The sequence below is a fragment of the Mirounga angustirostris genome, unplaced genomic scaffold, assembly GCF_029215605.1.
Source record: "Mirounga angustirostris isolate CCGP_5_RB_7025 unplaced genomic scaffold, mMirAng1.0.hap1 SCAF_13, whole genome shotgun sequence".
Classification (NCBI taxonomy): Eukaryota; Metazoa; Chordata; class Mammalia; order Carnivora; family Phocidae; genus Mirounga; species Mirounga angustirostris.
In genome coordinates, this window is record NW_026991721.1 from 88,768,395 (window position 1) to 88,795,956 (window position 27,562).

Sequence of the window (27,562 nt, forward strand, 5' to 3'; positions counted from 1 at the left end):
ACTTAGATAATTCAGAACCAACGTTGAGAGCAGAAAAAAATCTTAAATACTATAATTAATATTCTCAGAGAGACAACAGCAGCATATTGCATCCATAACAAGAAAAGGAAGTTACAGAACAGAAAGAGAGAAAGGCAGGACAACCCAGACAAGACAGAAAAAGAAGATCAAATGACTGTGTTATTTTAACGACAGACAGAAGGACACATTCAACTGGGTGAAAGAGGTAAACACCAGAAATAGAGCAACTGCACCGCATGAAGGAAGAATTGGGGGCAAGGCATGGTGGGGAAGGAGACGTGGAAAGCATATACGGAGACCGAACCTCCCAAGTTCAGGATGAGACAGGCAACATTTCTAAATTCAAAGCTGTTTTGCCTTTGAACTCGTTTAGCCATTCTGCACAGACAGACATGCATTATTGCATTCCTCCCTTGAAATCTCGAGGAAGCTGAGTAGAGTTACAGTGCCTGCTTCGGCACTTGCAAGTAAAACGTCCTGCGGGCGAACAAATGGAGACATTGTGACCAGAGATGGTCTTACCACTTTCCGTGGAGCGCTAATTCTGTAAGATCTTACTAATGATCATGCTTTGTACACTATACCAGGTGATATGTCAAATCACAGCAACAAAAAATATATTCCCCCTATCTCTCAGGATCTGAAAAATGGAGTTCAAAATATCTTCTTGGCTTCCTTGAAGTTTTAATAAGACACAGAAACTCTAAAACAGAAGATTGCTGACATCACATCCAAATACAAACTAGCTTCTCATCAACTGTCTGCACGTGCCGCAGACAGTGCAAATGTAAATTCTGGCAGCTTCCACTCAGCCTATAAACTTATCAAAGAAAAGGAAAAGATCTTGCCAGCTAAATACCCCACATACTTCGAGAATAGCATTTCTAAAAGGCAAATCATTTGCTTAACTGTGACACTGAGCTTTTGTTATCAAAGTTTTTGCTTACTTTTTAGCTTCCTCAAAACTTGCTGAGGCACTTAGTAAGATTTTTACCTGTACGGAAATGGAAGAAGAGCGTCACCTTGAATGTCTGCCTATAAGATACATTCACTGTTGAGGCCATGTAAAAGAGTTAAAATGTTGGCCAGTCATAAAATCATATCTTCAAAGTGTGAGAAAAAAAGAAAGTCCTTCTTTAATCTGAAAACACGCTGAAGATGGGAATGGAGAAAAGGATGATAGTAAAACAGAAATGATAAGCTGAGCTATCTGGTGTTACCTAAAAAATTACTCATTTTTTAGGAAATAAGGCGGCTGCAGAACTCAAAAATGTCACCAGAAAAGGGCAGCCCAGGGGCGCCTGGGTGGCTCAGTCATTAAGCGTCTGCCTTCGGCTCAGGTTGTGACCCCAGGGTCCTGGGATTGAGCCCCGCATCGGGCTCCCTGCTCCGGGGGAAGCGTGCTTCTCTCTCTCCTACTTTCCCTGCTTGTGTTCCCTCTCTCGCTGTGTCCGTGTCAAATAAATAAATTTAAAAAAGAAAGAAAGAAAGAAAGAAAAGGACAGCCCAGTTGAACAAGACTTTCTCGTTCCTTTGCTAAAAACTAGAACTTCAATCCATCTTTGACTTCCAAAGCCTAAATCGCCTACGTGTTTTACCACTATTTTCCCTGAGAACCACAATGGTAGCTAATGTACTTCAGAGTATTTGAAAATGACGGACATTTTATTTTTTTTACAGATTTTAGGGCGCCTGGGTGGCTCAGTTGGTTAAGCGACTGCCTTCGGCTCAGGTCATGATCCTGGAGTCCCTGGATCGAGTCCCGCATCGGGCTCCCTGCTCAACAGGGAGTCTGCTTCTCCCTCTGACCCTAACCCCTCTCATGTGCTCTCTCTCATTCTCTCTCTCAAATAAATAAATAAAATCTTTAAAAAAAAAAAAAAGATTTTATTTATTGACAGAGAAAGACACAGCGAGAGAGGGAACGCAAGCAGGGGGGATGGGAGAGGGAGAAGCAGGCTTCCCACAGAGCAGGGAGCCTGATGCAGGGCTTGATCCCAGGACCCTGGAACCATGACCTGAGCCGAAGACAGACGCTTAACGACTGAGCCACCCAGGCAACCCAATGATGGACATTTTAGATGTGGATAACCTGAATGGTGGATTTTCAGCAAGAGGGATCAGAGCGACAAACAGCTGATCTACCAAACAAGCCTGCAGAGTTGATGTGGACATTTCTAGAAAGCTAGACATGAATTCTTGCGTGTTTAAAACCCTAGTGTTGCTAGTATGTAAACTCTTAAATAATCCATGCTTGAACACTTTTGTGAAGAGGACATCACACTGGACTAATAGCAGGAGTCAGCGTGAGCTTGCTAAGAGCAGAGCTACCAAGTCAAAATGAATTTTACATTGGACTGTATTCAGTTTTCCTGCCACATACAAAAAAAAGAAGGCTGTAGGTAGTTCAAAGAATTATTACTGGAAGAGGAAAGGGAAAGAGTAGAGACAGCCTACCTCACTATGAGACAAAAATAGGTCACTGGGGGTTGGGTCTTTAAACACAGGTAATAGCTGTTTAATTAGTCCTACTGTATTGACATTCTCCTTGTAAGAAGTCTTATATTTGAGTATCTTAAGAATATACAACAGCACAGAGTATAAAATTTAAGCATCCAATAATGAATTTAAAAAGATTAAAATAAATTGCTGTCAAAGATGACATTATAAAATACCATTATATGTTTCTCATACATATTATTCATTTAATTAGTTGTACTAATAATTATGACTAATTGCCACTGTTAATTAGTTCTGTTGTTTTGCTTAAATAGTCGCATTTATGTAACAGAAAAAATAGGGTGATATATAATTTAAAAGAAACATATATTTCCCATATTTTTATGTTAATAACACACGTGTATGACTATTTTTTCTGTATTATTATATGGATATATTTTTTGTCTGCCACGACTGTGTCCTGCTTTCTAAAAAGTTGGTCACTGTAGGTAAAGAAATGACCTTAAGAAATTTTCCCAGATCTGGCAGGCACAAGTTTTACAAATGAACAGGGTGAGTGCACTATATGTCTAGAACAAGGGATGAGAAAAAAAAAAGGACCCAAGCCAATGCATATAATTGAGAAATTTCAGAATACCGTGAAGGAGGAAGATTCCAAAAGCTTCTAGAGAGAAAAAAACAGATCACCTACAAAAGTTTGGGGATCAGGATGACATTAAACTTGTCAGCAACAACACTGGAACTAGAGTATTAACTATAGCATTTTAAAAAAATTTTTGTTTTCAACATTGACTCTGAATTTACTGGAAGAATTCTTTAACTTGGATTTCACGTCCAAGCAAACAAAAGATCAGATTTACAGGCACAATGAAGACATTTTCAGACATGTGGGAGATAGAAAGTGAACTTCCCAACATTATTTTAAGGAAGCCACTAGAGAATATACTCCTGGATACTGAGTAAACTGACAGTAAACCAAGAAAAACACCCAGAAAACAGGAGATTCCAAACTGTAAATGAGGGCCAGGGAGACCCATAGTGACAGCTGCACAACAGTTCAGTGTGGACTGAAACTGGACAGAGGTTGTGAGAGTTTCAGGAAAAAAAGACATTGACAGACTTTGTAAATATATTTGCCTATTTGGAGATATCACTGACATACGACACATATGATGAAATGGGCAGAGAAAAATTAAGGATCCCTACCCAGTGATACTAACCAAACGAAGGAAAACAGGCAATTATTAATTTAGGGGAAACAGCTGTACAAGAAAAAACATAATCATAGTAATACACCGTGTGACAATGAACAGTATAATGTCCTAATGATAACAACACTATTAATGTAGCCAACTCTTACGCTGTAACCACAGCGAGGTGGCAGAGGGGACAGGAAGGTGGGGAGAGGGTGGTGGGACAAAAGAGCTGGATTCCCACTTCCTATACTAGCAGTCAGCAGACAGTGACACATTAAGAAATAGCCTTTTGAGCATACTATTTAAACTATGAGGGTTAATACCAGAACAGAGAGATATCCTCTAGAAGGAGCACTGTACTGTTTTTCATTACAGGTCTTCCAGTACTGTTTGTTTTGGGGTTTTTTTTTAAGACTTATTTATTTATTTGGGGGGTGGGCATGAGTGGGAGGGACAGAGGGAGATAGAGCCGAAACCAAGAGTCAGGTGCTTAACCGACTGAGCCACCCAGGCGCCCCCCTCCCCCCTGCCCTTAGTACTATTTGAATTTAGTAAGTGATACAGATTCCTAGACCCACTCCCAGAATTCTAAACCAGTGAGGCTCAGGTCAGGTCCGGCAATCTGTAATTTTAAGGCCCTTGGGTGATCCTGAGAGAGAGGCCTAGGAAAACAAGAGGATTTACTTGACAAACGAGAGGCAAAGTCAGGACTAGACCACGGGGCTCCTGATTCCAGGTTACTGTGTTCTCTACTCTCTAGCAGTTAGCCTCACAGTAGCCTTTGCAGGCTTTAATAAATTCTCTTTAGACTTTTGCTCTTACTAGAAAAATTAGTGGCACGATTTGGTGGGTTCCACGTACAGGCCTGTAGTGAAAACAAAAGCAATCATATAAGATGACAAACTAAAGAAGTGGGAAAATGACAGTAGTCTAAGGGCCCGCTGAGCTGGTGAAAATACTGAACACCCAGATTTGTTTTAGAGGCAAAGGAAGCGGGGAATCAAGCAGTGAAGACAACTGGCAGCAGCAGACAAGTCAAACTCCCCCTCCAGACCGAAGATCCAGGAAGAGAAAGGATGAATGTGAAACTTACCTCTGAATACGAATGCTTTGATCTGAGAATCCTTGTGTGTCAATCATCACGTCTGCTTCATCCAGGACAAACACACGAATCTTAGTCAAGTCAATTAATTTTCGCTTGAAACACCAATCTAGGACAGTCCCAGGAGTGCCAATTATAATCTGTTTGGTGACGTCGGTGCCTCTGGGAACTAGAGAGAAAAGGGTTGATTGACTCCTTCAGATGCAAAGGACCCTCACAGTCCACAATTCTGGGCCACGCAACATTGGGCTGTGAAGCACAAGTATATTTCGTGACGATTTTCCAAGTGTGAACCCTGAGGGTCAGCGCGGATTTGGATTTTGCAGAGCTTTAGGATAAACCCCCCGTTTCTAGGTTTAGGGTAGTAATAGTCCTGCCTATTGGATTCTGCCCCACAGTCAGTTAAAAAGCACCCTCCAGCAATCCCACCGCCTCACAGAAACACCGGCACAGTGGTAAGAAACCTACCAACCGTCCCCAAATGGAAAAAAAGCACAATGTCTATCAACGGGTTACATTAAATAAATTATGGAATACTATGAAGCTAGTCAAAACAATGAGGTGGGACTATATGAATGGACATGGAACGATGTCCAAAACATGTACATTTTTAGACACTATGAAAAAAATGCTCCCATTTTCATAAACACTCCACAAAAACAAATACATACATGTACATCCACATGTGTATGAACTGAAAAAAGAAAGCAAACCACTGAAGTCTGTGAACAAAACTACTATCCTTGGAAACGGGTTTTTGGAGGACGAGACCTTTGCCTTCTGACTTTCTCTGTTTTAAAGACTTTCTCTTCCTGTTATGCTCACATAACACTTCAATGAAAACGTAACACAATACAAGCACAAAACAACTGAGCCTCAAGAAAAGCCAAAACCGTCATCTTTGCAGGATGTGGAAATGACACAGCTAACATGTACAGCGTCTTTATCACGTGCCAAGCGTGCACACGGTGCTGCATGTGCATCCGTTCATTTAATTCTAGTCACAGCTCTTTGGCACAGGTGCTGTGAGAGCTCCCAATTTAGAGACGAGGAAGCTGAGAAGGTAGAGAACACGCTTGCTGGTGGTGGAGTCGGGATTTAAAAATTCCGCCAGGCCTGGCTTACTGGTACATACTGTGATTCCCTCGAATGGCGTACATCACTTGAACATCCACACAGAATTTTCCCATCTGTTCGACCACACGACCAGTTTGCAAAGCCAGTTCATAAGTAGGAGCTAGGCAGAGGCACTGCGAGAGAGAAGGGGCAAGTGGCAAGGCTCACACAAGCCATCATGCAAATCTGAAGTACAATTAAAATGCGTACAGGGAGACACAGGTCAAACTGGAAGGTTTTGGTTGAATAAAGTACTTTCAGTTGAACACAATTCAGCAGCTGATAGATCTGAGGTGAATGTCGAGTATGGGAAGGGAGAAGGGGTTGAAGAACAGAGAAATACCTTTTATAGGTTCCTCTCTAAAGAGTTATGAAGAACCACAGATCCTGCTTTCTTTGTGGGAGAGAGTGGGGTGTAGGGAGGCTGGGAGTCAAGAAGAAAGGAAATGCAAGGCGAATCACTGCTTGAGTGTCACCTCCATCACTTCTTGCCTGCTGTTAAAAGTCTGCCGGTTTCCAGAACACTCCCTGCTTGATCCAATCCACTGTATACACCTCTGGCAGAATATTCCCTAAAATTCTTTCCTTTGTTACCTCCATCCCCCTATATCTGGTGGCTGCTGAGGAAGGAAAATGTTGATGGAAGAAAACTGGTGATACTTAATGCATTTATGGCCTTCAATTAAGGATCTGTGATACAGAGGAGAGGAAAACATAAAGCACTAACAACTGTTTCCACACACATTTCTCAACATGGGTTTAAGCACAGCTTTTCCTGAAGAATTTTTGTTCATAATACCAAACCCTGAATATGTATTTCAGTGAACCTGTCTAAAAAAGCACAAAATTTCATACGCCAGGCATCAGTCACCCACATCCACAGCTTATCTTGCTGATCAAACTGTAAGCTTCCCGAAAGAACCCTTTGCACGGGGTGCGCTCAATACTCAGGTAGTCAGCTTGTCACATGAGTTGATGAGCACAGCTTGGAAATAACAGGGAAAGAACACCAGACACTTTCCAAAAGTGGAAGCTAGACCAAGAGAAGGGCAAGTGCGCTTCCTGTCCCTGCTCAGTCACTCTCGGACATCTGTGACCTCATGTGAGACACGTGCCTCTCCAAGCCTCAGTCTCCCCTCTGCTAAAGGAGGAGGCAGACGGGGTGATGCTTTGGTCTGACAGCTATCCGGCCACCACTAGTGAATGCTTACTTCAGAGCAAGCACAGTGTGAAAGAGGGACATTATTTAATCTACAGGACAATCCTATGAGGCATTCATTCATTCAACAAGCCAGGCACTGTGCTCAGACTCAGGAATGATCCCCGCCTTTATAGATGTTATCCTTAGAGACAGGGAAACAGACCTGGAATGCTCTACTAACTCACCTAAGACATTCTACTGGTAAGTAGAGAGGCTGGGATTGGAACCAAACTAGAAAGCCTGTGCTCCTGTTACTGTTCCATCCTGCTGCCCACTGCTCTGGGATTTTATGAAAGAATGTCTATTTGAAATGCTATCATATCATGGCAGTAATATTGCCCATTACTAAAATATCACTGGCATTGCAAGCATTCCCCTTCCTCCCTCAACCTTTTCTTACCTGTGGGAACAATTCCAAGGTATTAACTCTGCTTAGCATTGCCAAGACAAAAGCAGCTGTTTTTCCTGTTCCAGACTGGCTCTGGGCTATGAGGTTCTGGGGTCTGTAGAAAAGAGAGACACCAGGGCATAAACTGCATACAGGAGACTAAAAACCAAGTTGGAACAGCACTGCCCTGGAAACTCACGGGTGGGCCAGCATCATAGGGAGAGCCATCTCTTGGATTTTGGATGGTCTGTTAAATCCCATTGCATAGATCCCTTTTAATAACTCTTCCTTCCTATCAAGAAAAAAAAAAAAAACACACACTTAAAGTCTATGATTGGTCGGTAGCCTCAGAAATATGAACTCAAAAGGTGTATTTTTAAATTAAGCCACTCTGCAACTGAGCTTCAATATATTTAGAAATATACAATTTACACCTCAACTCCCAAACATACACAATCATGCCTGCACAGTTGGACCACTCAAATAATAAACTATGCTTTAAGCCTAGGCTGAGGACAGTAACAATAGCCTAACACGGAACTTTTGGTTGACCCAAGCAAAAATGCCAGAAGAGTCTTATTTTCCACACAAGCAGAAAACTGAGATTTACTGTATTCTTTTTTTTAAAAGATTTTATTTTTAAGCAATCTTTACACCCAACCTGGGGCTCGAACTCATGACCCCCAGATCAAGTGTCCCATGCTCTTCCAACTGAGCCAGCCAGATGCCTATACTCTTTACTTTTTTAAAATTAATGACAATCTTTGATTCTTTAACAGTAATTTTCAGAGAAGACAACTTCATTGAGGTAATTCTTACATCAGTACTGTCTAGGAGCAGAAGACACAATATTACCTCATCCTTCTGAGCCAACATTTTTTTTTTTGAGAGAGAGAGAGAGAGAGTGAGAACACATGAGTGGGGGTTGGGTTGGGAGGCAGAGGCAGAGAGAGAGTATCTTAAGCAGGCTCCATGCCCAGCGGAGACCCCAACGGAGGGCTCATTGATCTCACAACGCTGAGATCATGACCTGAGCTGAAATCAAGGATTGGATGCTTAACCGACTGAGCAACCCACACACCCCTGAGCCAGCATTTTTAAATGCATCTTTCCTGGGGTCTCACGATAGAGGATAGAAAGAAGAGAAAATGAAGTAGGTTGGAACACTTCCACCTTCAACGACATGTATATTTTGTATTTGGTTACTTGGCAGATTACTGGCAGCCAACTCTTAATCATAGGTAAGCTTCTTCCTCCATTTAGAAAATGTTGGGGCATTGGGATTTTGGATATTTCCCCTCTACATAAGTCCCTATCAGTAACTCTTCCTGTTAAAATGCAGTTCCTTAATGCTAGTTGATAGATCCCTAGGAAATGCAAACCCATCTGGGAAAGTTATTCATTTTAATACCATCTGAAACAAAATATAATTAGGAAGGTAAAAGCTTATAACTTATCTAAAGGGGGTGAGAGAGGGTATTTGGGCCATCAATGTCCCTTTATCTATATTATGGTACGAAGAAGAGCAACATGGCTGTGTTGAGCTTAGCTATCCCCCTTAGCATGGCAAGGTTAAAATATTTTACCATCAAGATGTTCTCAATTTGCTCTACACTCAGGTATCCTAGTCCTCCTTTTTGAATTATATTTCAACTGCATGCAAAATGTACACATCTCTTTTTAATATTGAATATGAGAACATGAAGGTGATTCTGAGAGTTTTTATTACTAGATTTTTTGTTCTGTACCATTCTTCCTGGAATTTCCCCACAATAAATGAGTAAAAATACTCACAGCCGCAGCTCTTCAAATGTTTTCACTGAGTAGAGTGGAGAGCTGGGATCCTTTTGTAAGACTTCAACTCGGTGACTGGATTCTACTAAGGACTGCCGGATTAACTTGTTTAAGAGTGAATTAGCTGCCAAATCCACTAGAAAGCAAAAATAAAAAAGGAGATATTGCAGGAGAAAATCCAGCCTCCTAAATGAATCTAATAAATTGCTCCTTCCCATTCAGAGACTGTATATCAAGCAACTGCTCCTACTCTCATCTTTCCTCTAAAAGGAGGTTCTAGAAAGAATGACAACACTGAGAATTCCTTTCTACACAAGAATCCAGTTTCTTATGCTCTGCTGCTATACCAACCTCTGACCTTAAGCAAGCCTACATCTGTCACCACCAGACCTAATTTTTCCTTGAAAGCTGAAAATTCTTAACCCATTCCTGCATATTCCATCTCAACTTCCCCTAAAGAAATATGGCCTACTCCTAATTTAGTATTTCTTCTGATAGTCACTATTTATGAAGAGAACAGAAGACAGTTCTTTTCCAATTGAGATTATATTATTCGCTCATATTGTGAAAAATCATGATTAACTGATACAGAGTGCTAGGTTACACGCAAATAAATTTATCTCCTACCTACATCTTCTTCATCATCTTCTTCTGTGTTATTAATAGAACCATCTAAAAGAATGGAAGAGAAACAATAAATACCAAACAGAAACGTAAAGTGTATGATCCCAGTATCTGACCGTCTCCACAGTATGCATTGACAGCAAGGGTCATCTAATGAAGGAGTGGGTTAAAAGACTGGGAAGGCAGTGGAGGACCTTGACAGTTAATGGGAGCCGGAGGCATTTCAGTTGCCAGGGACCTGAGGAAAGCAATGCTTTTTCATTAATTGGGGCCAATCTGCTTTATCTAATAGCACTCACCTATGTTTGGGACTGTAGTACTCTTAATACCCCAAAGGTTCTTCCGGGGATGCATGAGGTTTGAAAACTATTGAAAAACACAAATTTCAACCAATATTAGGAAGCAAGCCACCAAGCAGCCCTAGTGCACCCCCCTAGCAGGGAGGGACCCGCCCAAATACTGTTTCCTCTGCGGTGTCAGGTATTAATTCTGACACTGGATTCTTTTCAGGAATAGGTCACCTCTATGAATTATGCTAAACTCGAAGGAGACTTTCTGCTGCCCCTGTACCTTAAGTTCCTCTTTACAGTCCTCTAATCTAAATGTGGCAGTCCTTGGGGGTCACAGCACCAGGAAAGGATGGTGGGTAGCAAAGCGCGGTGGTCGGTAAGATGGAAGCTAGCCGAGGCTCAATGGTCAAATTGGGAGAGCAGAAAACTCCAAGGTCTAGTTGGGACTATCAGCTGCTTTCTCTCCCGGGACTTCTAGGGGTCTTCATTTTGCCCTTTCAAACCAAAGGTCTCGTGTCTCTCTCGGGTCTCCTGCCCCCGGCCCTCCCCACATCCTTGCCTCATCTCCCCTCCACCATTTGACACCCCACTCCACACGCTAGCGGGGCTCTCTCCCCCCGCCCTCCCCGGCAGATCTCCCTCTCAGAGTACAGTTCTGGCCCCCGCCCACTTGCCCTCCCCAGCTCAGCGGCGGTTACATGGCTGCTCAGCCGCTCGCTCTCCGCCGCCCCGGCGTCGCCTCCCCAAAGTAACGACGCCATAGCCGCTATCACAGCTCCCGCCCCCAGCACGTGCGCCCTCCCCCAGCACGAGGCAGCGCCCGGCTCCAGCCAGCGGCCAATGGGCTTGCTCTGGGGGCAGGCTGACGCGCCCGCGACCACCCGCGGCGCGGCGCGCAGGCGCGGGAGCTCCAGAGAAGTGGGCGGAGCCAGGAGAGGAGGTGGGGGCTGCAGGGGAAGGAGAACTGAGTTCAGAGGCAGGTTTGCCCTCGACCAGCCGCGCGTCGGCGCCAGGTGTTAGAAACCCGCGACGGGGCGCCAGTGTCGTGAACACTCGCCTACTCCTGACCTCTGCTAAACCCGCAACAGCTTGAGATTCTAAGCCGCGGCAATTTTCGCACTGATTCGAGAGTCCTACCTCCCTTACTCACCACTTACTACGCAATTCTCCGGGCGGTGAGGCTGGACCCTCCCCGCTCCCCGCCCCCGCCCGGTCGCTTCAAGCACTCCTGCCCATGTTTCCCCAAAATATCCGCTTCTACATTACTAGATGTCAGAAAGACCAGAGCATTTCATAGGAAAGTAGAGGGTCAAAATGGGTGAGTTTCACCTGACAAAGTAATTCAAATGAGAAAGATGCGAAGAGGAAGTAAAGTTGTTCAGGTTCTAACTGTTGCCCCTGTTCTAGTACCTGTGATGTTTCCACGTACCGGCTTGTTTTAATTTTAATGCTGGTACATGCCCTTTGCTAATGCAATCCTGAGATAACGGTTTTCCTTGCGGTACAACCTCTACCTCCTACCCGTATCTGCATAATCTGACATAGATTCCTTGTACTACTGACTGCTAAATTTGGACAGAAGAACTAGATTTCTTTCAGTTTTCTAACTGGAATCTTGAGATTTAGATCAGCATCTATGCAAAAACCCACAAACCGAAAACCTAGTTATGATCTCTCCGTGGTGCTGAAGCAAGACTCCCCAGCTCTGTTCGGTCATTCTCAGGCACCTCAATCGTTTGTTTTGAGGTTATCAAATTCCTTTTCAAACTTCACATGTGAATTCTAACAGCAAATGTATTTGTCTCGCAATGATAACTTTCTAGTAACTTAAGTAGGTATAAAATCGGTCCAGGTTCTTTAATGTTAATTTCATATAAGGACAGCAGACATTTGAAAAACTGCTTTTCCGTTATTTTATCGCACTAGAATTTATCCTTTATTCTTGTATTATTATAGGCCCCAGATTCTGCTTTGTCGGAGGTGGAGAAGTGGTGGCCAGACTAGAAAATATTAGGCAGATTTCAGCGTCAAGCCTGCACCTCCGTCTCTTGGAACTACATTTCCCACAAGGGTGGACTACACTTCCCATGAGACCGTGGGCGCGCGCGCGCGCGCGCGCGCGGAAGACGCAAAGCGACAGCTTCCTGTCTCGCTAAAAGCTGCGTGGTCGACAACCGGAAGGTAAGTAAGGGGATTCGGGGATGAATTATTTTCTGGTTTATACAAAGAGGAACGGATAAATGGACAAACAGCTGGACCTTTTTTTCCCCTTTTCCATACCTTGGTCTTCAAAGCATTGATGGGTGGAAGTGGGATCTTGCTTAGGACAGTGTTTTTGTATCTGGTGCTTTTTGCAGCTCCTGGCAGAAACTCACAGCAGTAGAAACTTCTTTAATTCGATTTTTAGAGGGCCCTTGGACTTAGGAGTTAAGTCGGCTGCCTCAGAATTGTTTGCTCATAAAACTAAATACCCGTAGAGGTCAGGATTCCAGTAGTATGTGGGGAGGGAGGCGAGGCGACTTTTTTCAAATTAGGAGATTGCTTTTCACTGTTACTGGTCATAGTGCATGTCTCTTGATCCTTATGGCTATTCTTCCTCCTTCTCTTTGGTTTAAAATAAGGTTTATCATGGAAAATGCGTTCTCCTACTCCCCTAGTTGCAAATATTTTGAGATTTAGATCTTTTAACTTCAAAAAATGTATTGAAACTCTAGCGATAGCTGATTATGTTTACAGTCGATGCTCAGCGCACACACCAATTCCCTCGTTGTGGTAATTTGGCAGCCCCTTTCCAAGCGGTAGGTCAGCTTAGGGTGTGCTGTGGTGTGCTGGAGGAAGCTCTAATGGGTCACGAGTCTTGGGCTCAAGTCCTCTTTTTGCCACAAATCTTTACTTGCTTAAACCCTTTGGACTAGTTCTTTGGTTAATAAGGTAATCTCTGGAAACTTTTTGTTGGTTAATTATTGGGCTTTGAGATAATCTAAAGGAGTTAAGTCTTTGGTGTAATTTGCATATAAAAGTGCCATGTGGTTTTTAAGGTTTTTAAAAGTATAAAAACTACCTTTAATCCCACTACATTTTGATTTTTCCTTGTGCTTTGTATGTGCACATGACTGTGATCGTGTAGTTCACAACCTGTTTCATTTAATTTGCACTTTTTCATTAGCTTCCCATTATTTTCAATGACTGATATTCCATTTAATCATTTCACTATTGTTGGATAGTTGGCAGTTTTTACTTATTTGCAGTGAGCAGATCCTACATCTATATTTGAGTCAGTGATTATTTCTTTCCTGAAAAATGTCTCACAGTGGAACTGGATGAATGATGTAGCTTAAATATTACGGAGAAGATATATTTTAGCAGATAGTAATGGTCAAAGTAACTCATTTATACATTGCATAGCTATTTTCCCTTGAACAAGGAAACTATTTCTGCTGGCTTCAGATGCTAAAACACAACCTCCAGATTTTAGATAATCCTCACTGGATTAGAAGCATCAAGAATAGAACCAGTTTAAGGTGAACAGAATTAGTGTTTTGGTCCGTACCCAAATATGCCATGTTCATTTTGGTATTTGTGTCTACATCTAGTTCCAGATTTAGTAAATTCTTTTTCAGAGTGACAGGCATAATTTCCAAGAAAATCTCAGTGGCAAATTATAAAAAGCATGGTATTCTAGAAGTGACAACTGGAGGGCAATAAATTATTGAAGTAATTCTGAAATAAAACTTGGGTTAGAATCCTGTATGTCATATAATACTGTTACTGTCTATTAAAAAACATTTAAATTTTCTAGATTTACTATGTTCCTTTAGTAATGGAGATATGTTGTTACTTTTCTTTGTTCCTTTAGGATTGTGTGCATAAAGAACAGTTTTTTGTTCCTTTCCTTTGGCTCTCAATATTTAAGTGGTGAGAGTGTGATGGGGAGTAATGATTGGAGGCAGAGTCATAACCCAGTTCTGCGATCATCTTACTTTGGGAAGCATTAGTAAGTAAAAATAAGATCAAGTTCACAAAATCCCAATTCTTTAATGAATAAGCTTAATGCCCAGCAACTTTAAAAACAGCAACTCACATTGGCCAAAGGTTAAAAACAGTATAGAACGGAAACAGTGCTATCTGACAAAGTGGAAAGACTAGGTCTGTTTTTCTTTCTTTGGCATGACTTCTCTTGCAATTAGTGGATTTGAGAGTGGTAATTTGGAAGTGAAGTGGTATTTGATACCAATGTACACACCTAGGAAAGACCAATGATGGGTGAAGTCCTTACTGTATAATGTTCCATGGGCTTTCAAGTTAGTTGTTTCTATTTAAATAGAAGGACAGAGATAAAGAACCAGGTTACCCCCAAACAATCCCATAAAAGAGGCTAAAAAAAATATTTAAGAAGGAAAAAGAGGGAAGGGAAGCTTCCTGGGCATGACACCATTTGCAAGGTCACAGCGAACACCCCAACGAAGGGCAGATCTTTTCTTCTCAGTTGGCACCAAGTAATTGTTTGGAACATATATGTGCTGAGGCTTGGACTGGGGTTCTGCTCGAGAAAGCATCTGCTCTCGGACACCCCAGCGTAATTCCTTTCTGTGATCTTCACCAGGTAACCTCATTGAGTCCCAGTCTCGTTTGTACTCAAAATATCGGGCTACCCGGTCTACCTTGCCTCGATTTCTGCTCAGCTGGTCCAGCCTTGGGAGAATAAAGGACTTGGGTCGGCTGGCAACAATCAGGTCTTGTTCATAAGCCGGAGGGCCCATTCCTTCTCTTCGTAGATAGCAAATGAGTTGATCTTGAGAAATTCCTTGGTATTCATGTGGTAAGTTAAATTTTTGTGAAATGTCATCTGGGGATTCCCTGTCTTCGTGGAACTGTAGACTCATGAGCCTTTGTCTTAAGTCCCAGAGATCCATATCACTCCCTGTACCAGACTCTGATTCACTGATAATCGATTCATCGGTCACTGATACTTCCCCACCTGGCTTCTTGCGCAACACCTTTCTCTTCATCACTGGCTTTCGGAGTCTTTGGGACGCCTCGGAGACTGTTTCTGAAGCGGCATTACTTTCTACATGTTGGTACTGCATTTGCACAGGAAGAGCAGGTCGCTTTCCTGCAGTTACTGAAGCTTTACTGTAGGGATCATACTGGATAGGCTGGGCATCTCTCCTGACATCTCCCTCACCCTGCCCTGCACAGATACGAGTAAAAGCTGTAGCGGCTGCCAACATTCGTTCTTCTGGATCTACATTGGCCCATTTTTGTACATTGGGTCCCATGAGTTCCTCCATTGCTTCCCCTCCACTGTAGGACCTTCTGCAAGAAAAAATAATGATCAGATTTCTGCTAATTCCCAGTTCTTAAATTGTTCATTCCCTACTTTATTATAGTCAGATGAAGAAAGAATGGCCAAGGCAATCATAAACTAATAGTTATAAAATACAGATTATAGTACAGGGTAATATGGTAGCAGTTTGGAGGAGCATTTACTCAGCTCCAGAGAAGCCATCATCTGCTTTCATCTCCACTCTCTTCTTATTTGCTCCCACTTTCTAATGCCTGATAGTTCCTGCTACCTTTAGTGGCTCCTAGGACAGGACAGGTGAGTTCTGGCATTATAAAAGCTTGTGACTTGGGGCACCTGGGTGGCTCAGTTGGTTAAGTGTTTGACTCTTGGGTTTTGGCTCAGGTCATGATCTCATGGGTCGTGAGATCAGGCCCTGCGTCCACACGGAGTCAGCTTGAGATTCTCTATCTCCGTACCCACACCCACCTCCCTGCTCACGCTCTCTTTCTCTCAATAAAATCTTAAAAAAACCACAAAAACTTGCGACTACATGATATGGGGCATAATGCTTAATAGACATTATACAACTTACACTTTGGGGGGCACTTTATATATCCAGCATTGTTCTATGTGCTTAACATTTATTAATTCATGTAATCCTCACCTGTGAGGAACTGGTGCTCTTGTTATCTACTTTCAAAAGATGAGTAACATGGGGCATAAAGAGATTAAATAGCACAAGGTTACATAGCTAGTAAGGGGTGCAGTTGGAAGTCTAACTCAGGCAGTCTGTCTTCAGAGTCCCTGCTTTTAACTATGAGTGACATAATCCAAAACCATCACAAAAGCAGTGATATACATAAAAACACTCCTATGCTTAAGAAATTTTTTGTTAAAGATTTTATTTATTTGAGACAGCGCACCCATGCACGCTCTTGCAAGTGGAAGGGAGGAGGGAGAGGGACAAGCAGACTCTGCGCTGAGCATGGAGCTCAACATGGGGCTTGATCTCACAACCCATGAGATCATGACCTGAGCCAAAATCAAGAGTAGGATGCTTAGCCAACTGAGCCACCCAGTCACCCCTCTATGTTTAAGTAATTTTAATACATCTTCAGTTGCCAGGCTGAGTTCATCCCAGTACCCTGTCACTGAAATAAATTTTAGAACCCAAATCAACCAAATACCCAGTGCTAGTTTCCTGACTGGATCTAGGATAGTTAACTACTGCCCACTATTTCCTATATCCCTACAATTTTTATTTTCTTTTGTTTTTTTTTTGTTTTTAAAGGATTTTTATATCCTGTAATTTTTCTTTTTAAACTGAAAAATTAGTACATGCACATGGTAATTTTTTAAAAATAAAATATAGTTGACATAAAATGTTACATTAGTTTCAGGTGTACATTTGACAAGGGTATGCTAAGCTCACAAGTATAGCTGCAATCTCACCATAAAACGCTATTATCACAATACCACTGACTTTATTCCCTACGTTGTCCCGCACATGTAATTTTAAGTAAGGATCTCCCTTCCCCTTACCAACTCTCACTCTCAAAGGCAGTTTCTTATGCTTTCTCTAGTAATCTTTCCATATTCGTTTTTTTTTTTAAGATTTCATTTATTTATTTGACAGAGACACAGCGAGAGAGGGAACACAAGCAGGGGGAGAGGGAGAAGCAGGCTTCCCGTGGAGCAGGGAGCTGGATGTGGGGCTGGATCCCAGGACCTGGGATCATGACCTGAGCCGAAGGCAGACGCTTAACGACTGAGCCACCCAGGCAGCCCTCACATGTACATTTTTATACCATAAAGGAGCATATTATACAACTCTTCTGAACCTTAAAGACAGTCTTGGCGATCCAGCTCTATCAGCACATGTAGACTTCCTTCATTTTGTTTAAAGTTGCATAGAATTCTGACGTATGGATACACCATCATTTATTCATTCAGTCCCTGATTTAATTTAGGTTACAGTCTTGTTAAAATGAATGTTACAATGAGTATCTCTTAAGTTTTTCGTACTTGTGCAAGCGTATGTGTAAATTACCATGTGCATGTACTAGTTTTTCAGTTTAAAAAGAAAAACTAGGATATAAAAATCCTTTAAAAACAAAAAAAAACAAAAGAAAATAAAAATTGTAGGGATATAGGAAATAGTGGGCAGTAGTTAACTATCCTAGATCCAGTCAGGAAACTAGCACTGGGTATTTGGTTGATTTGGGTTCTAAAATTTATTTCAGTGACAGGGTACTGGGATGAACTCAGCCTGGCAACTGAAGATGTATTAAAATTACTTAAACATAGAGGGGTGACTGGGTGGCTCAGTTGGCTAAGCATCCTACTCTTGATTTTGGCTCAGGTCATGATCTCATGGGTTGTGAGATCAAGCCCCATGTTGAGCTCCATGCTCAGCGCAGAGTCTGCTTGTCCCTCTCCCTCCTCCCTTCCACTTGCGAGAGCGTGCATGGGTGCGCGGTCTCAAATAAATAGAATCTTTTTTTTTTTTAATTTTTTATTTATTTATTTATTCATGAAAGTCAGAGAGAGAGAGAGAGGCAGAGGCAGAGGCAGAGAAGCAGGCTCCCCACCTAGCAGGGAGCCCGATGCGGGACTCGATCCCAGGACCCTGGGATCATGACCTGAGCCGAAGGCAGACGCTTAACCATCTGAGCCACCCAGGCGCCCTCAAATAAATAAAATCTTTAAAATTTCTGGAAATGGAGTAGGTGGGTCAAAAGATGTGTGTGCTCAATTTGCTGGCTGTTGTCAAATGCCCTCTGAAGAAGCTGTACTGATGGCATCTTCCAGAGCCTGTTTCTTCATTCCCTCTCCAAAGTGGTGCACTAGTGAACCTTCTCTGCAGTCAGTTTGGTAAAAAATAGTTCTCATCTGAATGGCATTTAAATTGAGTAGACCTGAACAACTTTTCATACATTTTTATAAGCTTTTTTTTCCCCTCTTTGTATGAAATGCTTTTCCTTTCCCATTTACCTCTCAGGTTGTTGGATTTTTTCTTTTTGATCCTGAAATTAAAACTAATGTATATATTCATAAAATACTTCTTAATTAAGCAGATTAGCCCTTTGCCATAATTATTTTTCTTCCAAGTTTATTGTTTACCTTCTGATTTTATTTTTTGCTGGTACAACTTTCAATTTCAGGTAGTCACATTTTTGGTTGTCTACAGTTTCTGCAATTCTACAGGATCTTACTTAGAAATGTCCTTCCCATTCCAAGACTATAAAAAAGGTTTTCTTCTAGTACTTTTATAGTTTCGGTTTTTTTGTATTTAAACTTTTAATCTATCATAGATAAAAGAAACTCTCAAAGGCCAAAAACTAAATGAGCTACCAAGAACTAGATAACATGGCCTTAGAAGAGATTTGGAGACGATCCATAACTAAAGTGACCGTCAGTTATAGATTGTCTAGCACTGTCCCAATTTTAAGGATGTAGTACATTCGTACTACAGGAATGTCAACATCTTAATTACATTTTCCTGACTGACTCTTCTAACTGCTAGAGGTACAGAACATAAATTTGACTTAAAAAAAGGATCGTGATGCTTAATTACCTTTTTTCTGCCATCAAAACTGCTTAGAATTGGAAAATCTCGACTTCAGGCTCTATTTCCAATATGAAGTACAATCATAAGTTTCATCAATCAGGCTAGTCTCTACTGTAGCACCTTTAAGACAGAGCTGAGTGTTAGATGTTAGAACATACAAGCCACTAATTTTATCTGAAATACTGGAAAATTAGAAAAAGAATAGACACATACATACTATATGAACAGATTTTATGATTAAAAAGATTGGACAAGTGTAATGAAAAGTCAAAAAGAAATGTTTTAATGAAAAAATATCAGTAACATCAGTCCTTAAATCATCTCAGCTAATGAAGAAGAGAGAAATGGGATCTACATTTTCCCTGATTAAACTTTAACGATGCTACCTCTTTCTTATTCCCCCCCTCCTCTTCCCCTGTGAACTGGCCAGTTGATCTGTGGATGATCAACCCATAACAGTTAGGCTAATGCTTGTCTCCCTGGACAGAAGCAAAATATATCCTTTAGGCATTAAATTAAATCTTAGGTGCTATTTGCACATAATGGAATGATACTGACATCACCAAAGTAATCCACATTGAAACTGTTTTATCCTTTTACTCTCTTTTCAGGTCGAGTGGACCTATATGATTCCTTTATTCCTGGGGTTGGTTGTCTTATTATGGCTGAAAATGACATAGATAGAATCCAGACTGAGAAACTCCTAAAAAGAGTGCAAGAACTGGAGCAGGAGGTACAAAGACTTAAAAAAGAACAGGCCAACAACAAAGACTCACATGTTAGAGAAAATTCTTTAGGAGCTGGAAAAGCTAAGCGTGCATTTGATTTCAGTGCTCATGGTCGAAGACATGTAGCCCTAAAGATAGCCTATCTGGGCTGGGGATACCAGGGCTTTGCCAGTCAGGAAAACACAAACAATACAATTGAAGAGAAACTGTTTGAGGCTCTAACCAAGACTCGACTAGTAGAAAGCAGACAGACATCCAACTATCACCGGTGTGGGCGAACAGACAAAGGAGTTAGTGCCTTTGGACAGGTAAGGGCCACTATACTCTTTCTCAAAGTAAGCAATACCAACATATTCTAGGTGTACATATTAAGAGTTCAGATTGTGTCTCCAAAACAAACATCTCTTTTTAATTCCACAGGTGATTTCTCTCGACCTTCGTTCTCACTTTCTGAAGGGCAGGACTTCAGAGGATTTTAATGTAAAAGATGAAATCAACGATGCTGCTAAAGAGATTCGTTACACCCACATTCTCAATCGGGTACTCCCTCCAGACATCCGTGTACTGGCCTGGGCCCCTGTGGAACCTAGCTTCAGTGCTAGATTCAGCTGTCTGGAGCGGACTTACCGCTATTTTTTCCCTCGTGCTGATTTAGACATTGTAACCATGAACTATGCAGCTCAGAAGTATGTTGGCACACATGATTTTAGGAACTTATGTAAAATGGATGTAGCCAATGGAGTCATTAATTTTCAGAGGACTATTCTGTCTGCTCAAGTACAGCTAGTGGGCCAGAGCCTGGATAATGAGAGATGGCAAGAACCTTTCCAGTTATGTCAGTTTGAAGTGATTGGCCAGGCATTCCTTTATCATCAAGTCCGCTGTATGATGGCTATCCTTTTTCTGATTGGCCAAGGAATGGAGAAGCCAGAGATTATTGATGAGCTGCTGAACATAGAGAAAAACCCCCAGAAACCTCAATACAGGTAAGTTAAAAACAAAACAAAAAAACAAGTGTTGCCTTTAGAATATTTTTAAATATATTAAATATTTTAAATAACTGAAGGTTAACATATCTTCCTTTCCCAACAATTGTCTGATTAACTAGGTCACTTATTTTGTCTTCATGAAGAATTTAATCTCTCTTGTAGAATGTTATGAACATGTAGGAGGGCTATCTTTTTCTTCTCTCGTTCTGTCCCATTAGTAAGAAATAAGTGTTTGGACCAGGCCCCTTAAATAAAATAACCTTCATTTCTAAATTTTTTTTCCCCTGAATTTATGTTGAGAGGTATTATTGTGAGGTTCTGTTAGGTGAAGTTTAAAAGTGAGCAAACTATTCATATTAAATCTTCCTTGCTTTATATTATTGGGTAGTCATACTATTGTACTTTTGAATTTTTCCTAATTTTCAGTGTCTGAAATGGTAGGAAAGATGGGAAGAATAGTCAAGACTTTTCTTTTGAGAGGAGGCTGAGGTCAGATAAACCAACAATTCATTCCTAAGCAATGAAATCTAGTTTTTACTTCATACCATACAAAATTAACAAGTTTGGAAAAATATAAAAAATAATTTTATAGCATTATGGGTGAGACAAGTCAGCTCACTTCTAGGTGACCTGTTACCACTGAAATTTATCCTCTTTTGATCAAGCCTAACTAGTTGATCCATGGTTTGGTTTTTTGTTTTTTTTTTTTCTTTTAATTATAAAGTTGTTCAAGGCTAGGGATCTTTTTTTATTTTCTTAATCTGTTACTCAATACTGACAAAGTTTTCCCCTCCTTTTAACCCAATTACCTACCCTCCCCCCACCTTGTTCTTAAAATACAAGGCTGTTGGATGGCTGCTGTGTATTTTCATACTGTTTCTTGTCTCTTTTTCTCTCTAGTATGGCCGTAGAATTTCCTCTGGTCTTGTATGATTGTAAGTTTGAAAATATCAAGTGGATTTATGACCGGGAGGTTCAGGAGTTCAATGTTACCCATCTACAACAACTATGGGCTAATCATGCTGTTAAAACACACATGTTGTATAGCATGCTACAAGGACTGGACTCCGTTGCAGTACCCTGTGGGACAGGTATGACAGGAGAATCCTAGGATACAATTATTTACTAGAACCAAAGTTATATGGGGCATGGGGAGAGGTAGATTTATATACAGTTTGGAGGTGATTCTGTTGTGGTAAAGCATCCATGTAATATCTGATTGTATATATTATAGGACCAAAGATGGATGGAGTGATAGAATGGAGAAATGTTAAGCCTTCTGTCATAAAGCAGACCAGTGCCTTTGTAGAGGGAGTGAAAATGCGCACATATAAACCCCTCATGGATCGTCCTAAATGCCAAGGATTAGAATCCCGGATCCAGCATTTTGTACGTAGGGGACGCATCGAGCACCCACATTTATTCCATGAGGAAGAAACAAAAGCCAAAAGGGACTGTAATGATACAATGGAGGAAGAAAATACTCTTTTGGAGAAACCAACAAAGAGAGTCTGTGTTGATCCCAAAATTAAAAGCATCAGTTAACCATAACAGGATCTAGGAGGCAACAACTAGCTAGTGGTAGGTGAATAAAAAAGAAATACAAGATATTATGTACTTCAAGAAGTCCTAAAATTCAGATGATCGGTTCTTTGAAAAAACAAAACAAAATACCACCCCCCCCAAACCCAAAGACCATTAAGCCCTATAAAGGAAGTTCTAGCTTGAATAAGAGTTCAAACATTCTCATTCCTTCCCCCAAAAGGATTAAGAGATCGAAGAAGCAAGAAGCAACAGTGAAATGGAGAGGAGTTTACATACACATGGAAACCTGTGCCTTGTGTTCAAATTCATTAAAGCCTGCTTCTGCAAGTATCTAATTTGTTATGCTGTCTTTTTAAAAAGCAAATGAGATACTCATTACTCATCTGAATTCTCCAAAGAGCTTTGCCTGAGTGTCTTATTTTTTAAGAGAGAAATTAAAAATAAGAAATTTAGTCAGTTAAATATTTCATACATTGCTTTATGAAAGGCACACTACCTGAAAGTGACCTAACTGAATAAAAGCACAGCATCTCTTAAAAAGCTTATCAGTCTAGTGCTGTGAGCCACAAATGGTCTTGGTTACACAGTCTTTTTTTTTTTTTTTAATATAGATTTTATTTATTTGAGAGAGAGCACGAGCAGCGGGAAGGGGGAGAGGGAGAAGCAGACTCCCCTTGAGCAGGGAGCGCAATTCGGGACTCGGATCCTAGGGCCCTGGATCATGACCTGAGTCGAAGGCAGATGCTTAACTGACTGAGCCACCCAGATGCCCCTATCTTTTTCTTCTTCACAACCTTTTTACATATGTAAAAAAAACATTCTTAGCTTAGTTCATGAGCCATATAAAAATAGGCCATGGAGTTTACCACCCCCTGGTGTAGTGGTTTAGGGAAAATTCTTATAAAGAGATTTCCAAGCTAAATCTTGCACAACAAGTAGGAGCCAGTTAAAGTGGGGATAAAGAAGAACTTTAAGTGTGTCCAAGGCAGAAGATGCAGTTTGTATAAAGCGTGAGAGATTTACCTGCAGGTAATTGTAAATACAGGAGTACAGCTTGACATTGACAAGAGCATAGTTTAGAAAAGGAAGCAAGGATCATGTTTGTAGAGTCCTGTAGGCCTTCCTAAAAAGCTTACATTTTATCTTGAGAGGCCACTGAAAAAAAAAAAAATACAAGCCAGGACTGTGTAGCAAAAATACTGCTCTGGGTATGGTGTGGACTGGAAGAGGGCAAGATAGTGGGACCAGTTAGGAGGCTGTTAGAATAATTGAAGAATTAGATGATGATGGCCTAGACTAGATTTGTAGTAAGGGGGATGGAAAGAAGTAGATGAATTTGAAATTAAGAAAGGAGAAGCAACAGGGTTTTATGGTTGAATGAATGTGAGGTTCAAAAGTAGGGAGGCTTTCAGGATAACACCTAGGTTTCAGACTTAAGCACATCTGAGACACAAGGGTCAGGAAAATAAGGTGGGGCTTTATTCTCAAAGATGATAAGTAACCCTCAAAATACTATTAACACCAATATTTACTCAAAAGAGTTCAAAATTCTTTTAAAATGATATATTAGCTCTTATAGCCATTAAAATAATAAACATCAAGTGAACTCAGACCTTTTGCCTCAATAACAATTTTCATCACTGCAGAGTGTAATACTTCTGTACAGTTATGAAATAATTATACTGTATGTTTGAGATTCAAAGTTTTACTTACCAATCAACAAACAGTTTGTTCCTACTTAGGTTCAAAACCCCAGGGATACAAATATGGTTTATATCCTCAAGCTGCTGGCTAAGACAACATACAAGATAATTACAAACAATATTAACATACAGAGTAAACAGACCGTGTTAAGTGCCACAGAAGCTTAGTAGTGGGTGGGCCACAGAAACAAGACTTAACTGAAAAAGTTCCAGGTTTAGGATGTAAAACAGTGTAAGAAAAGTCAAGTGACCTTGTAGTACTGAAGACGACACATAATAGCTTTTACATTCTAGCAGAGCAGGAACTGGGAAAGATCCTCATTTTAGAGATGGAAAAATTGTGGTACAAAATAACTAAGGTTTATTCTTACTAGCCAATTGGCACAATCCAGGTCATCTGGATTTTGAATCAAGTCATTGGTTTTTGGAACCTGATGTGCCAACATTTCATAATGCCCTGAATGTTCTTAAAATATTGCTTTCTCCTTTAATTTTGATGTAAGGACAAACCAAAACATTTCATTTTTTTCAACTTCCTACCTTATTTCAGTGTACCTCCACTGCCCTTAGTTTTCGAGTTAAAGAAAAACCTGGAAAGAGAACGGAGTTTGTGAAATCACTATTTAAAAAACATCAACTCTAGGGGCGCCTGGGTGGCTCAGCCAGTTGGGCGACTGCCTTCAGCTCTGGTCATGATCCTGGGGTCCCGGGATCGAGCCCCACGTCGGGCAGCCTGCTTCTCCCTCTCCCTCTGCCTGCTACTCCCCTTGCTTGTGCTCTCTGTCAAATGAATAAATAAAATCTTAAAAAAAATAAAAATAAAAACCATCAACTCTGAAGAAATGATACATGGGACAAAAAACACTAACTAAAAAGCCATGCTTTGGAGATTCTACAGAAGCAAAGGAATTAGAAGATCAAGGTCTTATATCTTAAGTAAAATCCTTTCAAGGTTAATTGGACCATACTATCAAATCTAGTAGAATAAGCATTTAGTGATAATATTTTTTGATAACATGTTACTATAGATAAACTCAGGACAATCATCACAGATGAAGCAATGATGAATCCCAAAATGTAACTCTGCAAAAGTACCTAAGTTATCTGAGGGAATATTTGTTATAAATTTCAGCTTTTGACTCAAGGTATGGACTAATAACTGTTAGAAATAGGCCTTAGATCTTCCTTTCTTCATTGGAAAAATGGAATTATTCCAATAGGCGCTGAAGTTTAAATGAGATTATACATGTTATATATAAATATGTAACATGTAATATATATGTAACATACATATATATAAATAAAATGGTGATTTGTGAGCAGTATTACACCATTTATTTCAATGTTCATGCAATACAAAACTACCTACTAAAAAATAAAGCAGGGACAGAAATGGAATAGGACTCTGGGCTAGGAGGATCTCCAACACTAAGCCCAAAGAGATTTTTTTATGACATATGTACTACACTGTAGAGTGATTAACCTGTTATCTTCTTTGCATTTAAATTACGGCACACTCCCATTCTTTTTCTTAAATGTATGAACATGGGTTATTTGTAAATAACAAAATATAAACTTTAGTAAGGCTGACAGGTAACTTTATTCTTTCTTTTTAATATAAAGGCCTGATAATCCTTTCCCTTTACTTAGGGGGAAACTTTCACATAGAAGCTAGAGCAGCTTATATTTTGCAGATTCTGATAATTTTTTTTTTTTTTTTTTTTTAGATTCTGATAATATTGACCAAAATACCCAACAGTACCTTCTCTTCAACAGTCTGGAGCAACTCAGTGTCCTAGGCTTAGTAGTTGCAAGTGAAAGGGTTTCAAGGGTGGAAGGGGAGGATTTTAAACTGGGATAGTAGTTGGATTCTAACCATTACAGGGGGGCTACTGCAGAGTTACAATAAATTCCTCTACTCTGAGGAGGTAAGCATGCAGCTTAAAGAACCACAACATCAGAACAAAACAAAACAAACACTGATGAAAGACAACCATAATCCAAAGAAACAACCAACTGGGGGGAACACTTGTAACAGATTCAAAATCACAAATTCAAATTCCTCTTAGAAAGCTATTAAAAGGTACACACACCAGAATAGGGGAAAGACAGATGACTTAGCAAAGAAATAATGACTAATACACACAGAAAAGGATGTTTAATCTCATTAATAACACAAATAAAAACATTAAGATACCCTTTTAGATTGGTAAGATTTTTCAATATCCAGTGCCAGTTAGAGGGTGGAGAAATAAGCACCCTTACATTGTATGCGTGGGTGGGTGGGAGGATATCAATTTTTCTAGAGGGCAGCTTAGCATTATGAATCACAATTTAAACTGTACCACAATTTCTAAGCCATAATCCACTTCCAAGAATTACTCCAAGGAGATAAACTGAACAAGAATGCAAACATGTATACATACATGTAACCACCATCACGCTACTTTATAATGAAGAAACTGAAAAAACAGCTGTCCATCATTAGGGCATTGGTTAAATAATATACTGCACAGTACAGCAACTGCAAGAAATACCCTACATCCATTAAAAATGGTATTTGACAGACACCTGTTCCGAAAATTCTAAGGCATAATGTGCTTTTAAAATGAATATGCTTTATTATATTCAAAATATACAATTATATAAATATTTTATAAGCATAATCATGCAAATATATATTCGTAACGAATATATCTGAAGGAAACCCAAATATGAAGTTTTCTTTTTTTTACGGTTATCGGATGCCGATGGAATATCTAGTATTTTCTTCCCTTTTTTTCTTTATACGTTCGTACTTCTTGGATTTATTTCTAAAAACAACGGGGCTGTCTAACTTCATAGTCAGGAAAAAAGGTGTATTTTCATCTGGGGTAGGACTATAGAGTTCTTCGATTTTCCACGCTATCCTAAGGGACACAGGTGCACGCACGGTTACACCCAGAAGTTCACAAAGGGCGTAACCAGGGGTTGGGAAGACTCTGGTCCCCGCACGACAACAAAGACAATCGTGTGCCCACCTGGCCCCGGGCGTGGTTGTCGCCTCGGATGCTCGCGGCCTCCCGGGAACCCGGCTCCCTCGGCGGCACCGCCCCCGCCGCCCTCTGGGCCAGGGACGTGGACGCCGGACGCGCCGCGGGCGCCCACAGTGACCTCTAGGGACGCAGGCACTCCAAGGGCACAGCACGACAGTGCTTACACCTGCCTAAGGGAGCAGTAAACCTGGGTTCAGCAGGATCTCAGGCGTTTCCCAGCCACGCCAGGGGGGAAACTCCCCATTCCGCGCTTTTCAAAACCCGATCTCTCCACGGCAGCGGGCAGCCGGCCCTCCTGGGCCCATTCGCTCGCTCCCTATTCCAGCCCCTGTCCGCTTACCGGCCCCGCCGAGGTCCGCTCACCGCACCGAGTCCCGCCGCCCGGCTAGCGCAGCTCCGCAGGGTTTCGTTAGCGTCCGGTAGCTCGCGCAGGCGCACAGCCCGCCCACGCGCCGAGGCCGCAGTTAACCGCCCCGCAGCCGCGGTTTAAACCAGAAGAGCGAACCCCAGCC

At 41.1% G+C, this 27,562-nt stretch overlaps 3 protein-coding genes across 14 annotated transcripts in view; 1 reads left to right on the forward strand and 2 right to left on the reverse strand.

Annotated features, from left to right (window-relative positions):
* DDX25 (DEAD-box helicase 25) overlaps window positions 1-27,524 on the reverse strand; it is a 35,960-nt gene extending 8,436 nt beyond the window's left edge. For 2 of the 5 annotated variants that reach the window (XR_010407044.1, XM_054512204.2), the window contains exons 1-8: window positions 10,891-13,659; window positions 10,202-10,268; window positions 9,906-9,950; window positions 9,279-9,414; window positions 7,684-7,776; window positions 7,497-7,599; window positions 5,915-6,029; window positions 4,771-4,948 (exon numbers count right to left, since the gene is read on the reverse strand). Coding sequence is in view for 4 of the 5 variants with exons in the window: in XM_054512204.2 (XP_054368179.1) it covers window positions 4,771-4,948; window positions 5,915-6,029; window positions 7,497-7,599; window positions 7,684-7,776; window positions 9,279-9,414; window positions 9,906-9,950; window positions 10,202-10,268; window positions 10,891-10,953 (800 nt within the window). In the remaining variant the exon portion in view is untranslated. Of the gene's footprint in view, window positions 1-4,770; window positions 4,949-5,914; window positions 6,030-7,496; window positions 7,600-7,683; window positions 7,777-9,278; window positions 9,415-9,905; window positions 9,951-10,201; window positions 10,269-10,890; window positions 13,863-27,390 lie in introns of those variants that run through there. The other 3 variants (XM_064577260.1, XM_064577261.1, XM_054512203.2) reach the window with 3 other exon arrangements.
* On the forward strand, window positions 12,320-26,211 carry PUS3 (pseudouridine synthase 3). 6 transcript variants are annotated; one of them, XM_064577258.1, is made up of 6 exons: window positions 14,049-14,186; window positions 19,662-20,086; window positions 20,199-20,764; window positions 21,668-21,858; window positions 22,002-22,348; window positions 25,743-26,211. In XM_064577258.1, exons 1-5 carry the CDS (start codon window positions 14,129-14,131, stop codon window positions 22,310-22,312), a joined length of 1,551 nt encoding a protein of 516 aa, XP_064433328.1. In that variant the 5' UTR covers window positions 14,049-14,128; the 3' UTR covers window positions 22,313-22,348; window positions 25,743-26,211. The 6 variants fall into 6 exon arrangements, with proteins under 6 accessions (XP_045750694.1, XP_045750696.1, XP_064433328.1 ...); XM_064577259.1 differs by lacking the exon at window positions 25,743-26,211 and adding an exon at window positions 22,533-25,734; XM_045894738.2 differs by lacking the exons at window positions 14,049-14,186; window positions 25,743-26,211 and adding an exon at window positions 12,320-12,373 and having other exon boundaries at window positions 22,002-25,734.
* HYLS1 (HYLS1 centriolar and ciliogenesis associated) lies at window positions 14,208-27,527 on the reverse strand. Of its 3 annotated transcripts, none has more exons than XM_064577262.1 (3): window positions 27,391-27,527; window positions 19,057-19,170; window positions 14,208-15,505 (listed from the first exon to the last, which is right to left on the reverse strand). In XM_064577262.1, the coding sequence occupies exons 2-3, from the start codon at window positions 19,068-19,070 to the stop codon at window positions 14,581-14,583; spliced, it is 939 nt and encodes a 312-aa protein (XP_064433332.1). In that variant the 5' UTR covers window positions 19,071-19,170; window positions 27,391-27,527; the 3' UTR covers window positions 14,208-14,580. The 3 variants fall into 3 exon arrangements, with proteins under 3 accessions (XP_064433332.1, XP_045750698.1, XP_045750702.1); XM_045894742.3 differs by having other exon boundaries at window positions 14,208-15,508; XM_045894746.3 differs by lacking the exon at window positions 19,057-19,170 and having other exon boundaries at window positions 14,208-15,508; window positions 27,391-27,517.
* Between the last annotated feature and the right edge of the window lie 35 nt (window positions 27,528-27,562).

Excerpts from the sequence above, each read along its gene's own strand:
- PUS3 (XM_064577258.1), top strand. The coding sequence starts at position 14,129 with ATGATTGGAGGCAGAGTCATAACCCAGTTCTGCGATCATCTTACTTTG. Across the intron at positions 14,187-19,661 it reads TCTTACTTTGGGAAGCATTA|GTCGAGTGGACCTATATGAT; the intron begins GTAAGTAAAAAT and ends CTCTCTTTTCAG. Across the intron at positions 20,087-20,198 it reads GAGTTAGTGCCTTTGGACAG|GTGATTTCTCTCGACCTTCG; the intron begins GTAAGGGCCACT and ends TTAATTCCACAG.